Raw genomic sequence first — 13,462 nt, 5'->3', positions numbered from 1 at the left:
GGGCGAACAGCACGCCTTCAAACGTGGACAGTTACTGCACCTTGCCTGTTCAGCAACCCTTGCATTAAAAAACCTGGTTCTCAAAAAAAAATTTTCTCAGAAAAAATTGAGATCGAGACCCTCTGCACCCTTTCTCGTGAGCATCCCACAGGTGCTGGGGCTCTGGCGGCTGTTGGGGGGGCTCCTGCTTGCCTGTTGCCCTCTGCTGATTCTCAGTGCTTGGTACCGTTTGCCCTCAGCCCCGTCACGGAGGCTGTAGGGGAAAACACGAAGGATTTCAAACGGCAGGAGAGGGGAAAGCGCCGACCCGCCAGGGGTCCGCTCCCCGCTGTGGCGGCGGGAGGGGGGCGGCGCTGCGGTCGCCCTGACGAGGGGGCGGGGCCGCCCTGCCGGGCGCGGTGATTGGCCGGCGGCGGGTCAGGCGCCGGCGCGCGTGATGCTGGGCGGCCGGCGGAGGGAAGATGGCGGCGGTCGGCGGGTGGGCAGCGGTGTGCGAGAAGTTCCGCGCCGCCCGCACGCTCTCGTCCGTGGAATCGCGCAAGGACCCGGAGACCGAGCCCTACCGCTCCAAGTACAGCGCCCGGGCGCTGCTGCAGGAGGTCAAGCAGCTGCTGAGCGCCGCCGAGGATGGCGGCGAGGCGCGGCTGCTGGCCGTGCGGCGGGCCGTGCTGGAGTACGAGCTGGGCGTCAACCACACGGACACCGAGGAGCTGTCGGCCGGCGAGGAGCACCTGCAGCGCTGCACGCAGCTGCTGGAGCCCCACCGCCTCTCCCCTGACTGCGTCTCCCTCTACATACAGGCGCAGGTGGGCTGGGGGGGGGTGTGTGTCCTGTGTCTGTGGGCCGCGCTGTACAGTGGGCTGCAGGCAGGGTAAGGGGTGTTCGTGGGCTTCGGCCTACTGATGGGTATGGCTCTAGTGATAAACACCAGCAGTCCTGGCCTTTATTTCTTGCTCGAAGAAATAACTGGCAGGTGGCATCTGAGGAGAGATGCTGTTCTGCATTAAGCTTGCTGCTGGTGGCTCTAGGTGTGCAGAGCATCAGTTTATTTTCTTAATAGCAACTAGGTGTTGGCAAAACGGTGTACTCTTCAGGATAGAAGGCTGAGACAGAACTTTGTAAGAACTGAGCAAGAATAAATTCAATTGAAGACCTCGGTATGTCCAGAGCTTATTTGTGATTCCTTAACTGTCTTTTGTTGTCAAAGTAAAGTTGGAAGATGCTTTTATTTATGCAGTATCCTGAAAAAGTAAATCGTTCTCAGATGTTGTCACTTACTTGTTTGCTTTTCAGCCTTGCCAGTTATTTCTTAACCTATTTTATTTTATTCCAGATGAGTAAATAAAGTTTTGTAGGGCTAAAAATAATAATATTCACATTTTTATTCTGAAGAAAGTAATACTGTGAACAAAACTAGTTCTTGTCGTGTGAAGATTGACAAAAGGGTCTTTGCTCAACTGCTCTGTCATGGCAGCTGGTGTATACTTAAATATCTATCTCTAGACTTTAAATTAAATAGAATAGTTATTTGGAGGTCTCTGTCAAAAATGGCTGCTGTAATTAGAAAAGGCTCGGTAATACTTCCTTGTTCAGTGCTGCAAAACTGTCGAGGAATTGTGTATTCATGTGGAAGGGTGCTAGTTAAACAGTGACTTGTCTTATCCTGGTTAAATTAACTGAATTGAATTTGTGAGGTTACATCTGCTCGCCGTCCTTCAGTGTGACGGTTTGGGTACACCCTACACATCTATTACTCATAGGATTGGAGATTGCTTGAGCAGCCAAAGTAGGATAGCATCTTCCCAGGGTGTAGGAACTCCTACACATTCCTGGTGAGTTGTTGCTTTTGTGGCTGAAGGTCGGGGATTCCACTGTGCTTTTGAACTGGTGTGTTGGAAAGCAGTACTTCTTTCTATTGGACAGATGTTTGCATGGATTTTTCCTATTTTGGGGCTTTTAGCAAAAAGCAGGGTAAAGTTTCTGTGTCATGCATGTGAAGTGCTGTGGTCCAACAGTAAATAGGTCTACTGTTGCCTGGAGCACTGTCATCAAGTATGCAGCTGAGGGCAGGATGGTAAACGGGCATGCCCTCAGCTTGCAGTCCCCAGGGCTGTAAAAGATTTGAGTATTTAATTAAAAAACTCTTCTGATGTAAAAGCAGTAATTGTCAACGGTGGCTATACCTCTCCAGGTTCTGGGATATGTAGGATATGTTGTCATGGCACTGACTTCTGCTTTGAAATACGGAGCATTCCTTTTTCCTGCAGGGCCTGTTCCTGTAGCCCTAATTCAGAGCTTCTACATAGGATGTGTATCACAGTTTCTGTGTAAGTAAATTTAGTCCGTCCCACTGCTCAGCCATGGACAAAGTATTTCTGTTCATAAGCATCATGCTGCGTGGTGCTTGCTTATAAAAGTAATAGAACAAATGGAATTGAAAGGGACACAGGGCTGGCACACAGCTACAGATTCTAACTCTTTTGAAGGTGGTTTGTTTTTTTAGCCCTGTCAGGTTTTTTTGTAACAACACTGCCTAGGAATTAAATTAGCACATGAGACATGGAATGTTATTAATGCCTTCATCTTATTAATAAAATTAGAAGTGCTTTTTTAAAAGGTGGATTCACAGGTGCAGTAATGTTACTATGTACGTTGCTGTAATTTTAATTTGAAGGCAGTAATCTGTAGCTTTTGCATCTTAACAGCTCTTTTAATCTCTCTTTGTTATTGAAAATACACAAGCATTCATTCTGAGCGTATCTTTCCCCTGTTAAATTTTTCTACAGTCATGATGACAAATCTCTAATTCCTTGGCTCTTTTTAAATGATATTTATATATAACATCAGAGTTGCAAGAATCAGATGAAGAATACACTGTGTGGAAAAAGCTCATTATTTGAACACACCAATCCTTATTTAGCACACTAAATACAGAAAGTTATATTGTACAAGGTGACTTGTATGTATTTGCAGCTGTGTGAGATCCTTCCCTTTTGAGCAACTGCCAATAAAACGGGTGAGCACAACTTTTGCTTTTTGAAGTCCTTTGTATTAGAACGTGTCTGTATAAGAATGAAGACTGATAAATTGTTTGAAGAAAATGTGTGGTCTAAATGGGACATAATGGGAAAATAACTAACTTAGTTTTTCTTTTACCTTCAGAACAATCTAGGTATCCTGTGGTCTGAAAGGGATGAAATTAAAACTGCACAAACTTACTTGGAATCTGCGGAAGCCTTGTATAATCAATACATGAAAGAGGTACTGTGTTTATTAAAATTGTGACAGGTCTTAATTTCACTTAATACTTACAGGTTTAGTAATCTTTGACACCCCCCCCCCCCCCCCCCAGTGATGGAACTTGAGTTTCTGCAGTTTATACTGGTTGCTATGATACTTTTCAAAAGTGATGTGATTTGTACTGTTAGCATAGGAAGAGGCAAGCTAGAGGGTCACTTGCTAATTTCAAAATGGATTTATTCAGGAAAATAATTTTGCTCAAAAATAATGGTCCTTTCTGAAAGCTCTTTGATTTGATAGTTCAAAATTGGAGCTAGGTAGGATTTGGCTTTTAATTGAGACTATTCTTAATCTTACATTGGAAATTCTGTAAAACGTCAATCCATTGCATTCAGTGGGAAAAGGAAACAAAACTAATATTTGCATGGTTTGCTCTGATTGTGCACAGTGTTGCATAGAGGCAAGTAGTTTAGGTCTGTATCCAAAAGGACAGTCTTATAAACAGCTAAACCTCATGCATATTAAATAACCTTTTGAGTTGTGGATTGTGCTGTGTATTGACTAAGGCTCCTCTGTGCTATTTTTAAGCTTTTTGCAAATTTGTTCCTACACTGACTTGCATCAGGGGCAGTTCCTGAGTGAGCTGAAAACATTTGTGACCTTAAAGGAGCAGTATCTGTGTCTTCCGATAACTGTAAAGGTTGGACAGAACTTAGTTTAATGAAATTGCATTTCAGGTTTTATGTGAACTTGGATTATTCTCATGGGAACTTTAGAATGGGTTAGTCTTGGCTGGTTGGTTACTGCCATATTCCCACCTTTGTCGCCACACTGGCTATCCTACAGCAACAGGAGAGAGAAAAGACAGAACCAGAAAAAAAACCCACTTCTGCTTTTGCTTGTCTGTTTGTTTCCTGCCCTCTGGATCAGTTAGGCTAACTAGAGGTACCACATCTCTCTACAGACCCTCTCTAATTGATTCCTGATGTTCAACTTGGATGTTTATACCCAACCAGATACGATACTCTTAGCTTCCATATCACCTCTGAAGGATTCTGGCACTTGAGCTGGTACTGCCATCTATTTCAGTGGATTAAACACTGCAGCTGAATACTTCCACATTTTCACTGTGGACTTTTCTGCAACGGTTTATTTTTGTTAGTAGTGGCTAGTGAATATTCTTCCTGGGGCTTTGTTTCCTGACTGGGGTATACATATGTGACTGTCAGTAAGCCACATCAGGTCACTTTGTCACTTTCTTTTTTTCCTCGGTGTTTTTTTATTTGCCACTTTATATTTCAGGGCATTATATAGTCAAACATAGCTATGCCTAAAGACATTTTTTGAGAAGGAACTACAACAAAAGAGCTTTTGTGGTAACTTCACTGGACTTCTGCCATGTTTCTCTGAAAATACTGAACTGTATTTGACATAATCTGCAAAGAAGCAACAAAAAATCCCCCCAAAACACAGGGCATGGGGGGGAGCTTGTTAGGCTGCTTTATGGTTTATGAAAAGGACTTGAGTTCCCTGCAGTGGTGTTTGATCTTTAGGATTTGTACAACCATGTCAACATTCATAATTCACGGATTCTAAAAATCTGAATGTACTTTTCTTAACATGCCTCGTGTTTAGGCTATCAGAAAGCCGAAAGCCTTCCTGTCAGATCATCTTTGGTAAACTGTTGATGGAAGTGTTTTCCTGAACTGGTGGATTTAGTTTTTTACTAACTGGGTCTAGTTAACTTACAAATTGAGTGGGGTTATCTTTCCCCCGCCCCCCCAGCCCCAGCCTCCACGAGCAACTACAGCAAAACCAAGGCAATTGCAAGAATAAAATTATTTTGGTAGAGTTAAAAAATCCTTTTGCTTTCTGCTCCTGAATGCTTTGAGCTTACATATATTTTCAAGTTTTTTTCCAAAAAACAATTATCTATTTTAACAACATTTTGCTGTTAGGAAAGCTGATTGTTTAATGCACTACAATGAAAATCTGAGGGCGCTAAACTTCATGGGCAGGAGCCTGGGCTGATAAAGTCCACCTGTAAAGTTGCAGAGTTCTTCCAAAGGATAATTAAAGGCATAAGGCTTGACATTGGAGGATAAACATATAGACAGGGGAAGGAGGCAAGGGTCTTTCTTACTGTGTCATTTCAATTGCTTTCTTTGCAGGAACAGCTCTAGTCTTGCCAGAATATACTCCAAATCTTGTTAGGAGGTTTGAGTGCCTTTGTAAGGTTGTAAGCCTTTGTATCTAAAGAAAACAAGATAAATTCACATCTTATAAACCAATGAGGTATAAACAGAAAACCATAAAGAATAAAAGATCATGTAAAAAAAACCCTACACCTCTCTGGTAGGTTAAACACACTTTTATTTGTTTGTCATTGTCTCAAACCCATTTGTTCATCCTTGTAGGTGAATAAAACCTCTCCATTAAAAGCAAACAAATCCGTTCAGGATTTTTTAAAATGAGAAGCACAAACATAAGGATATGTTTTCTTCCCTATAAAACTGAATGCATTCTCTACCTTTGTTTCTATTCCTGCCTGAGTCCTTATCATCTTAAGAAAAGTGTTTCTCTGAACTGCTTTTTATTTGTTGCCTTAATTTCTCTTGTGCCAAGAAATAAGTGGGGTTAGGAGAGGGCTAGGAAAGTTGTGTGCTAAGCTAGGCTCTGTTGCCAGCAGACATGTTGAATATCCTTCAGGATGCGTTGTGTAATGAAAAAAAAAGACCCCTTTAGAAAGACACCTGCATTTGAAGCTTTTTAGAATTGGCATCTGAAGGTATTCACAACTACAAAGGTAATTAGATAAGCACAGACTAATAAAACTTTGCCATGAGCAATGTAAATCTGTTGGGCTTGCCAGTTATGCAGACTCTTAACTTTATCAACAGTTGTTTTAAGGCAAGGTTGGACACAGCAGTGCTGAAAGATGATAGTTGTCTGTATAACGATTCTGACAAAACCCATGGTTTAAAAACCAAAAAAGCATTTCTCATTGAAGTAGTTTACGTCATTAATAGCTTACATGTGGGTCGTACCTTGTATCAAGGTTTAGCAGCTTCATCCTCCAAAGACATTGCCTGTTGTCTCATATATTTGGGTAAATAGTCTTGCCAGCTTGTGAATAAAGAGAGTCATTTCACAGTGGTAAGTCTTGACAGTACGTCTGCTGAGCACTCTCTGCACATAATGTTCTTTGCAGTACTTCCTGCAGGGTGTTTTCTTGTTACTGATCAGTGCAGCTAGGCAAACGAATATTTCACACTTGAAGGTATGTGTGGTGTTAAATTGATGCATTAAAAGCCAGAAGGTTATTGTCCAAAATAAGACACCCAATTACAGTCCTGTAGACTAATTCAGATTCTGCAGGACTGTGGTTGCAGACAGCATGTGTTACTTTAAAGTATATAAGAAGTAGTCTTCTACAAGCTGAAAATCATGTAATTCTGTGTGGAATTGTGGCTTTCAACCTCTAGATCTCCGGAGGTCTGTGGAGTTGCTCCAGAGGTGTGATATTGAGATAGGTGTAGACATGTTATGTGAAGTTTTGTTGGATTTGGGATTGAAAAACGGTAAATCATCTGTAGCTACAAGAGGGAGCGCTAGAGTACAAAGTAAGAGAAATGTAGTTTGCTGAACCTATCCTGTACTTTTGCAGGATGGAAATCCTCCCCTGGATCCCAGTGAACATTTCATGGCAGAAGAAGAAAAACTCACAGACCAAGAAAGATCCAAAAGGTAGACGTGTAGCAGCATACACAAATTATTATTTGTGTTTTGGTTTTTTGTTTTGGGTTTTTTTGTGTTTGTTTGTTTGTTTGTTTTTAATTTATGAAGGTGTATTCAGGGAGGGAAAAAAAAAAAAGAGGAAATCTAAAGAGACTGTTGATTTTTTCCAGATTTGAAAAAGCCTATACACATACTCTGTATTATCTGGCTCAAGTCTACCAACACTTGGAGATGATTGAGGAGGCTGCCCAGTATTGTCATACAACTCTTAAACGACAGCTTGAGTATTGTGGCTACTACCCAGTAGAATGGGCACTCAATGCTGCTACGTTGTCACAGTACTATCTATCCAAGGTAATATACCTCATATTTTTCTGCTGTAATTATAAATGTAATTGTCAAGTAAGACAATTATTTAAACAGCTGTTTGAGATGGGGCTCGTTTTGAATTTAAAATGTACTCCTGTAAAACCACGAGTTGTCTTCTGGTGTGAAACACCTGTTAGTTTTTTCTGAAGAGGACATAGTGGCTTTCCTGTGGTGGTGTAATGGCAGTAGGAAAAATGAGCAGGGGTGTAGACATAAGAAGAGCTGTATAGTTAATGAAGTGTCAGTAATGATGCAACATGTTAGTAAGTAAAACTTTAAGGTTCTAATCACTGAACTTTAGATTATTTCTTATATTGTTCTTTCACAAAAACATCTGAGGGCCAAGGTAATTACATGTTGCATTTCGTATAAATTATTGTCCTTTGTACCTTAGCATGTGCTTAAGACCGGTGCGAGTCTATGTGAATGTAGAAGTGGGTATGTAACATGGTAGCTGCTTGCTTCCACACATCTGTGTTGACTCTAAATAATCTACTGTGTTAGGAAATGCTTCAGCTTTATTTAGGAACGTGTATAGTCCAGACTATTCAGACGCTTTTTTCAGATGCTTAAAAGGCTTGTGCTGTACTTAAGCCAGTTAATGCTAATTTCAACAGTAACTTGTAATGTCTGTGTCTCTTTGATGCATTGATAGCACTAATCATTAAACAGTGGCTATTAAACTGCCACATAAGAGTAAAGGAACCTAGGTCTGACTCATAATGTTGACTTGTATGTGAAGCTCATTCTGACTAACACTCTGTGATACAATCTTTACCACGAGACATCACTTCCTTTACCGCAAGGAAGCGATAGTAGCATAGATCAGAACAGTGAAAATGTTCGCAAGGTATGTATCTAATATTAAAAGCAAGGCTTGCTATTGTGGCTGTTGTAGGGAGAAAATGTTTGGTTAGAAAATACTGTATTCAGTATTAGACGTGGGAAAATTGTCTTTTTTTCCCAGCGTCCAGGGGAATATGCTCCAGAGCCTCTCAATTCTATCATTTCCCTTGTCTTTGTATATCTTTACTACTAGAGGTGAGGGGCAGTGCTTAGGCTGCTTATACCACTGTTAAATGCTGCTCTTTGTTTCTCTCAGCAATGCTTTATGGAGTCCCGGCACTGTTTAGCAGCAGCCAGTGTCATCTTCAGCCAAGCTGGACAGGTGCCATCTGCTGAAGACAGTAAGTTCATGTAAAAGTTTTGAATAAAATGCTGTGAATTAAGCATGATTGAGACACAGTGTTAATACTGAAGTCTAGCAATACATACAAAACAATCCCAGTGTTAATTTTCTAAAGTCTTTGTAATTAACAATTATAAAGTGGAATACTTTATAATTTTATAAATTAATTTATAGTTATATTAAATTATATTAAAGTATATGGTATAATTTTATAATAATATTATACTATATACTTTATAAAGTAAAACTTTATAATACTTTATAAAGTAAAACAAAGTGGAATGTTTCTGAAGAGCTGCTGCTACTACAGCTGAAGACTGGCTATGAGTAAACCCTGTGAGAAAAACTCAAGTGCTTGTTGCTGGTGTTTCAGAAAGCATACCGGAACAAAAGTGAAATATAAACCAATATCCATTTCAGTAGCGGCAATATCTCTGTTCATCTACATGTGCTTAAAATGCAGCTTGCCTTTGCTTCTCGGTAATCAGAGGGCAATGATTCAGTGAACTCAATGAACCAAACCAGATGCTTCCTGGGGATAGTTTTAAAAGAGAGAGGGAAACTGCAGCTCTTAAAAACCCCAAATCCAGAAGGTACTTGTGTCGTCTTTTGTTGCTGGATGCTGCAGCCTCATCAATAGCTATTTTTGGAGTCATAGCTCTTCTTGTCGTTTTGGTGTTGATGCAAAGGAACAACTCTGTGATTCAGTGTGAAGATCAGTAAAAGAAACTTTTAGAGAACTGACCGCAGTTAAGGACCTGTGGTTACATGATAGCGTCAGTCCTCTGTTTTAGGCTTAGTCTTTACTTACCTACAGCAATATCTTTTTACATTCTGTGGCTTGGGCAAGTGGAAGCTTCAAATCAATAGAGCTTTAACTCATGGAGAGTGAGCAAGTACTCGGGTAGCCCCTGTGTGAGTTCATAACTCTGACTTCCAACAGTGAATATATTGGTTAACTTGTAATGGTTTGAGCTGTTTAGAATGCAAAATGTTTAATCCACTGATGTTGTTTCAGGTTAAAATATAACCTGAATAGATACAGCTGACTTTTTTAAATTGATGTGCAGTGACAGTACATTAGTTGCTTTTAGTATTTCTCTTAGCTCAAAAATATAGAACTCTATGCAGTTGCCTTTCAGTACTTTGAGGATGATGTCTAAAAGTTTTTTAGTTTCAGGGAAATAGGGCTGTCAAGAGAGTCAGGTTATGCTAATTTGTTAGACTGTTTTAAAACAGTATATTATGAAAGATTCAGTAGGTCTGAATCAGTGTTTATGGGCTTCCATAGGTACCTGACTGCACAGTTATCAGTATATGATACTTAAGCCAAAAAATGAGGTTATGTTTTCAGTAGGCGTGTAGAAACATACAGTCAGTTATGGTCTCAGATTCAGGTGCAAGACCAGAAGTGGTAGATGAGGCCTATTTTTAATGGTACTTTATAATTTCTTGTGCGATTTTTGGTCCAGTTGGCTAACTTCTATCTTGACTTCCTCCTACAACAAACAGGAGTAGTGATATTTGTGTTTGTTTCAATGGAGTAAACATTTATCCTATTTTCCCTTCCTTTTCACAGTACAGGGAGCTGGGCTGTGGACTTGAAGATCATTATGCAGAAAGTTCTAACTTACAGAAAGACTAATACACAGTCAGCATTGGCTGCTCTCAAGCACATTCATTTTATCCTGTTAATTGGAATATAAACACACACACAGATACTTAGTAAAGGTGCCTTTGCTTAGATTAGCAACAATTATTTCCTTAATAAGAACAACTTGATTGGCTGTAATGAAATACAATAAACACAGTGGATCTGAGTCTGAAATTGGCTTTTGATTTGGTGAACAGGAGTTCTAGTGTCCCCTCATTGTTCAGGTAACACACTGCTTTTTGCCTAGAGACTGGGAAATGAATTCCCTTTGAAATTCATTTGGTTTCTGAAAATACTGTCTTGAGACATCAGCAGTGCTGCTACTTATATGACAGTTGGGAAACTGGGGAGAAAAATACCAAATCTGCAGAGCTAACAAATACTTTGTTAGTACCAGGTGGTTGAACCAAAGGCAGTTTCCCCTACTTTTGTTCCCTTTTTGGTAACAAGTCTGGGGCCCGTTGCAATACAAAGGCCCTAATCATCCTCAGGAACGATTACTGGGCAGGCAGCCGAATCTCAAAAAACAAATTATCCCAATTTCTTTCTCTTGTTACCAGAGGCATGAAAACCTTTTCCAGTAAAACACCTTCACGATTGAAGGTCTTTTTAAACATACATTATGATCTATTTTTTGAAGAATTCATGCATGAGGAATCCATATTAATCTATATGGGTTTCTACCAGAATGACAGTTTACAGAATTATATAACTTAATGTGGAGAACATGTTTCTCTCTAACAATGAGGAAAAATTAATTACATGCAAATAGCTTACTCCTTGTGTGTAGCATTTGAAGTTCTTGCTGGAGTGCTCAAGTTCTCCAGAAGTTTTTATGTGCTTATGTCCATTCAATAGGTGAAACAGAGCAAGACCAACAGGACCTTCGACAGAGAAAAGCTGAAATTGCAAGATGCTGGATTAAGTATTGCCTGAATCTCCTGCAAAGCGCTCGGAAATTACTTGAGGTAACAGAATATCTGTTATGTAGCTGTCATTTGTTTAAAAACAAAGTCTGATTTGATATATGTAACAGGAATCAGTTCACAGTTGGTAGCAAGTGATAAGCAATCACCCAATGAATAATACAATAGACGCTCGCAATGTAGCAAGCATTTTGTAGTATGCTTTGACTTTAATGCAGCGCTTAGAAGTAAGCACAGATAGGAGATCATCTCTGTAGTGTGATTACTGTGCTACTTGTACAGCAACTTCACAGATTTCCCTTCTCTCTGCTGCGTTTTCTTGCAGCTTGATTTGGCAGATTACTTCTTATTTAATGGCTAGTAAGAGCGTCGTCTTAATATGCAGCAGTTTTGTGTGCTGGTGTTCTCATTCATTCAACCGTTCATTTCATTCCTTTAAGCATTTGCTGAAATGCTTTGCAGGGTCAGGGCCTTTGGGTTTTACATTTATTGTTTTAGCTATATTGTCACACAGGGTTGGGAGACTAAATTAGAATCTGTAAAAACCTAAGACTTAAGATAGACTGTAACGTACATAGTTATTTTGTGTGAATAGAAGGTCTTATATGCCAACGTATCTTCTCTTCTGTCTTGTTGCTAACTAGTTTGTATTTCAAATGATTCCGTCTTAAGTCTCTCTCCATAAGCCATGTGCACTTTTAATTAGTGTGCTTTGTCATTTCAGGATAACATAGGAGAGCTGGATCCAGACAGGCAATTGGAGCTTAAAGCCCAAAGGAAAAAGGAAGAGGATGAAAAAGAGAAGGGCAGGAAAAAAGCTGTCCTTTTTGGGACGAGTGATATCTGTGACTCTGTCTTAGCCATGGAAGAGAAAGTGAGCAGTGTGTATCCTTTAGATTTTCAAGAAGCCAGAGAAATATTCCTAGTTGGTCAGAACTATGTTCAGGAAGCAAAAGAGTTCTTTCAGGTTGATGGTTATGTTACTGACCATATTGAAATTGTTCAGGATCACAGTGCTTTGTTTAAGGTACTTGCTTTCTTTGAAGAAGACTATGAGAGGCGCTGCAAAATGCACAAGCGTAGAATAGACATGCTGGAGCCTATATATGCAGACTTGAATCCACAGTACTATCTGTTGATTAGTCGGCAGCTTCAGTTTGAACTAGCCGACACCTACTATGAGATGATGGATTTAAAGGTAGCTATTGGTAACAGGTTGGAGGAGCTAGACTCCCACACAATTAAAAAAATCAATTCTCTGGCTCAGTTAGCAATCAAATATTATGAACTCTTCTTAGATTCTTTGAGGAATCCAGATAAGGTGTTTCCTGAAGAGCTCGAGGAAGATGTTCTTCGCCCTGCAATGGTGGCTAAATTTCATATTGCACGACTATATGGTAAGCTTATTACTTCAGATAGCAAAAAGCAACTGGAAAACATGCAGACATCATTGGAATATTACACATTTCTGGTAGACTATTGTGAGAAGTATCCAGATGCTGTCCGTGCTGTTGAAACTGAACTAGAACTCAGTAAGGAGATGGTGGGTCTTCTTCCAACAAGAATGGAAAGGCTAAGAGCAAAACTATGTCCATTTATATAAATACTTACCTTGAAGGAAATGTGCACTATTAAAATGATATCTGTCAAAACCAGTGCTGTCAGACAGCTTCTGTACTGATGGATACAACGGAAGCGTCTACAGTTTGGCATTCCATCCAGAGCCTGCAGTAGTATGTGTGAAAAACTCAGAGCTGTCCTGTTCAGTAGCTCACCCACACTAATGGTATGAACTTTAAATGTAAAGTTAATGTCCAGCTAATGCTTTGTATTGTTTGTCCTGTATGTAAAGATAAACCTTTATTTCCTTACTTTTTTTCCTTTGGCATATGGTTTAGTTTCTAAATGTAGTGCTGTATGAAAATTCTTTCTTTTAAGAGAATCTGTTTCTTTAGGAAAATTTTTCTAAGAAGTCCGAGGCATGTTCTTCCAACTAGAATGCATCTTACCTCTTCTGACATTCATCCCCTGAAAACTTTATCCATATGAAGGGAACTTTGTATGTTATTTCCAGTATTTATTTTGTATGTTGCTCAGTATTTTCTTTTTTCCCCTGTTAATCAAAACCTAGTTGATAGAGGCTCAATAAATGGACTAGATTGGCTAAATGTTTTTTCAGAGTCCTTAGAATTATTTTTCCTTGTGTTTTAAGATATGATCTATGTTACAACTTTGGCCAAAATAAATAGTTGTGAAAGCGTTCCCATGTGCGTATCTTCAGTAAAAACATAAACAATTGAAGTCCCAGAACCAAGAGCAAGAAAGCAGGAAACTTTCGCTTGTGGT

General features: G+C 39.8%; 1 protein-coding gene across 1 annotated transcript; it reads left to right on the top strand.

Moving 5' to 3' along the window:
- Nucleotides 1-398: 398 nt before the first annotated feature.
- KIFBP (kinesin family binding protein) lies at nucleotides 399-13,379 on the top strand. The gene is made up of 7 exons (XM_027817091.2): nucleotides 399-806; nucleotides 3,163-3,261; nucleotides 6,908-6,987; nucleotides 7,149-7,332; nucleotides 8,450-8,534; nucleotides 11,049-11,158; nucleotides 11,841-13,379. The coding sequence occupies exons 1-7, from the start codon at nucleotides 462-464 to the stop codon at nucleotides 12,717-12,719; spliced, it is 1,782 nt and encodes a 593-aa protein (XP_027672892.2). The 5' UTR covers nucleotides 399-461; the 3' UTR covers nucleotides 12,720-13,379.
- Nucleotides 13,380-13,462: the final 83 nt, after the last annotated feature.

The sequence above is a fragment of the Falco cherrug genome, chromosome 9, assembly GCF_023634085.1.
Source record: "Falco cherrug isolate bFalChe1 chromosome 9, bFalChe1.pri, whole genome shotgun sequence".
NCBI lineage: Eukaryota > Metazoa > Chordata > Aves > Falconiformes > Falconidae > Falco > Falco cherrug.
This window is presented reverse-complemented; position numbering and strand designations above follow the sequence as displayed.